We start from the raw sequence: 1,736 nt of genomic DNA on the forward strand, positions 1-1,736 counted from the left end.
CGCCGTAGCTGGAGTGGCTTGCGGCATGAGCAGCGATGGCCGCCGTGGCCGGAGTTGCCAACGGTGGGGCTAGGAGGAGCGGAGGACTAGGAGGAGCGGAGTGATGCGATATTGGAGTTGAAATGGAGTTTATATGAACATATATAGAATAAACACATGAGGTCAAATTATTAAGGCTGTAGTTTTAGGGAACCTTAGTTTGCCCACTTGCTTTGTAGACTTTTAAAAATATATAAAGAGGGTCGAAAACAAGTTTTAAAGTCAGCGAATTTAGGGAATCTGCTGCCAGAGTTGCTCTTAATAGATCGGAGTATTTTTGAGGACCTTAATAAATGGCTTCTCGACCTACTACAACTTGTTTGAGTTCGTTTATATGTTTTTTTTTGGAACCGCCGAGTTCGTTTATGTACTTCAAACATGAATGGGGTATCCACTATTGTAAGTAAATGGATTGATTCTTCCCCTCCATGCAGGAATTAACAATACGGTTAAGCTCGGTGACCTTTTGCCAAAGTAAGACATGTCGGCAAACAAGGACGGAGACAAACCATGTGCAATACAGGCACAGAAGGGGGTCCCACATCTTCAAAAACTCCTCTCATTGATTGGCGAATCGGATGATGCACGACCGAATACATCCATATCCATCTGTGACACCAGAAAGGAAGAGAAAAGGAAAACATGCCCTCAATGATCATCAAAGATCCATCCTAATGCTGTGGCGGCAATCCATCAAATCACTCCAAGCTAGCTAGCACCTTAGCTTAATTAATCAGGTACCATGCCAGTGCCGGGGATTCATTTCAGGCTCAACAAGAAGAAAACGGAGAAGAGTCTCATGACTCGTCGTCGACGGTCTGCAGATTGAGCGCCAAGGACTCTGAAATCTGCATGCAGTGGATGTGGCAGTAGTATGTACTGGATCGATGATGGAACTCCTCGACCCATCGATCGGTCGGTGGTGATGATGGAGCGCGAGGTCACGAGGCGGCGCTGTCGAGGACCTTGGCCTTGTTGTCGAGCATGGACCACATGACCTGCACGTCCTCGTAGGCGCACGCCATCACGTCGCCGTAGAGCTGCGCCGTCGTGGACGGGCTCTCCACCACCTCGCCCTGCGCCATCGCCGCCGCCGCTCCGGACCGCTTCAGATGGTGGCGCGTGCGCGGCGTCTTCTTGCCGTCGTTGCCGCTGCCGCCGTGCTGGTCTTCGCTCCTGCCCCCGCCGTGCTGCGGGCTGAGGATGGTGCAGGCCTTCCTGAACGGCGTCTTGATGGTGCGCTTCCAAGAACCCATATTCTATGTGGTATGTCTAGCTAGGCAGTATGCTATCTATGAAGTATCAAAGCAATGGAAGTTTCTCTCTCTCTGTGTGTGTGTATGCAACTGTGCTGTAGAGCGAGAACCGGCTGCCCTGCCCGGGCCTGGGAGCCGATATATATCCATGGCGAGAGGGGGGCGGTGAGGGAGGGAAAGAAGGGGAGGGGAAGGTGGGGGAGACAAGATCCGGAAGACAGGATGGGTAGGGGTGCACGTCGCGGGCGAGAGCGCCCAAGGGGCGGTAGGGACTTCCGCTGCATGTCTCTCCTCAACAGCCGTCGGATCATCTGATCGGACGGCGCGCAAGCCCCGGTAGGTCACCGCCTAGGGTACGCGCCACAAGAGGGTTGTTTATCATTTCCCGTTGGTGGTGAAGGAAGGTGAGTGAGTGAGAACAGAATCATCCGCGGGCACGTG

At 52.8% G+C, this 1,736-nt stretch overlaps 1 protein-coding gene across 1 annotated transcript; it reads right to left on the reverse strand.

The window, feature by feature from the left end:
• Positions 1 to 582: 582 nt before the first annotated feature.
• Positions 583 to 1,457, reverse strand: LOC119368917. Its single transcript, XM_037634053.1, has one exon. It carries the CDS (start codon positions 1,293 to 1,295, stop codon positions 981 to 983), a length of 315 nt encoding a protein of 104 aa, XP_037489950.1. The 5' UTR covers positions 1,296 to 1,457; the 3' UTR covers positions 583 to 980.
• Between the last annotated feature and the right edge of the window lie 279 nt (positions 1,458 to 1,736).

This window comes from Triticum dicoccoides, chromosome 1A (assembly GCF_002162155.2).
Source record: "Triticum dicoccoides isolate Atlit2015 ecotype Zavitan chromosome 1A, WEW_v2.0, whole genome shotgun sequence".
NCBI classification, from domain to species: domain Eukaryota; kingdom Viridiplantae; phylum Streptophyta; class Magnoliopsida; order Poales; family Poaceae; genus Triticum; species Triticum dicoccoides.

Coding starts and splice junctions, on each gene's coding strand:
- LOC119368917 (XM_037634053.1), bottom strand. CDS start 1,295: ATGGGTTCTTGGAAGCGCACCATCAAGACGCCGTTCAGGAAGGCCTGC.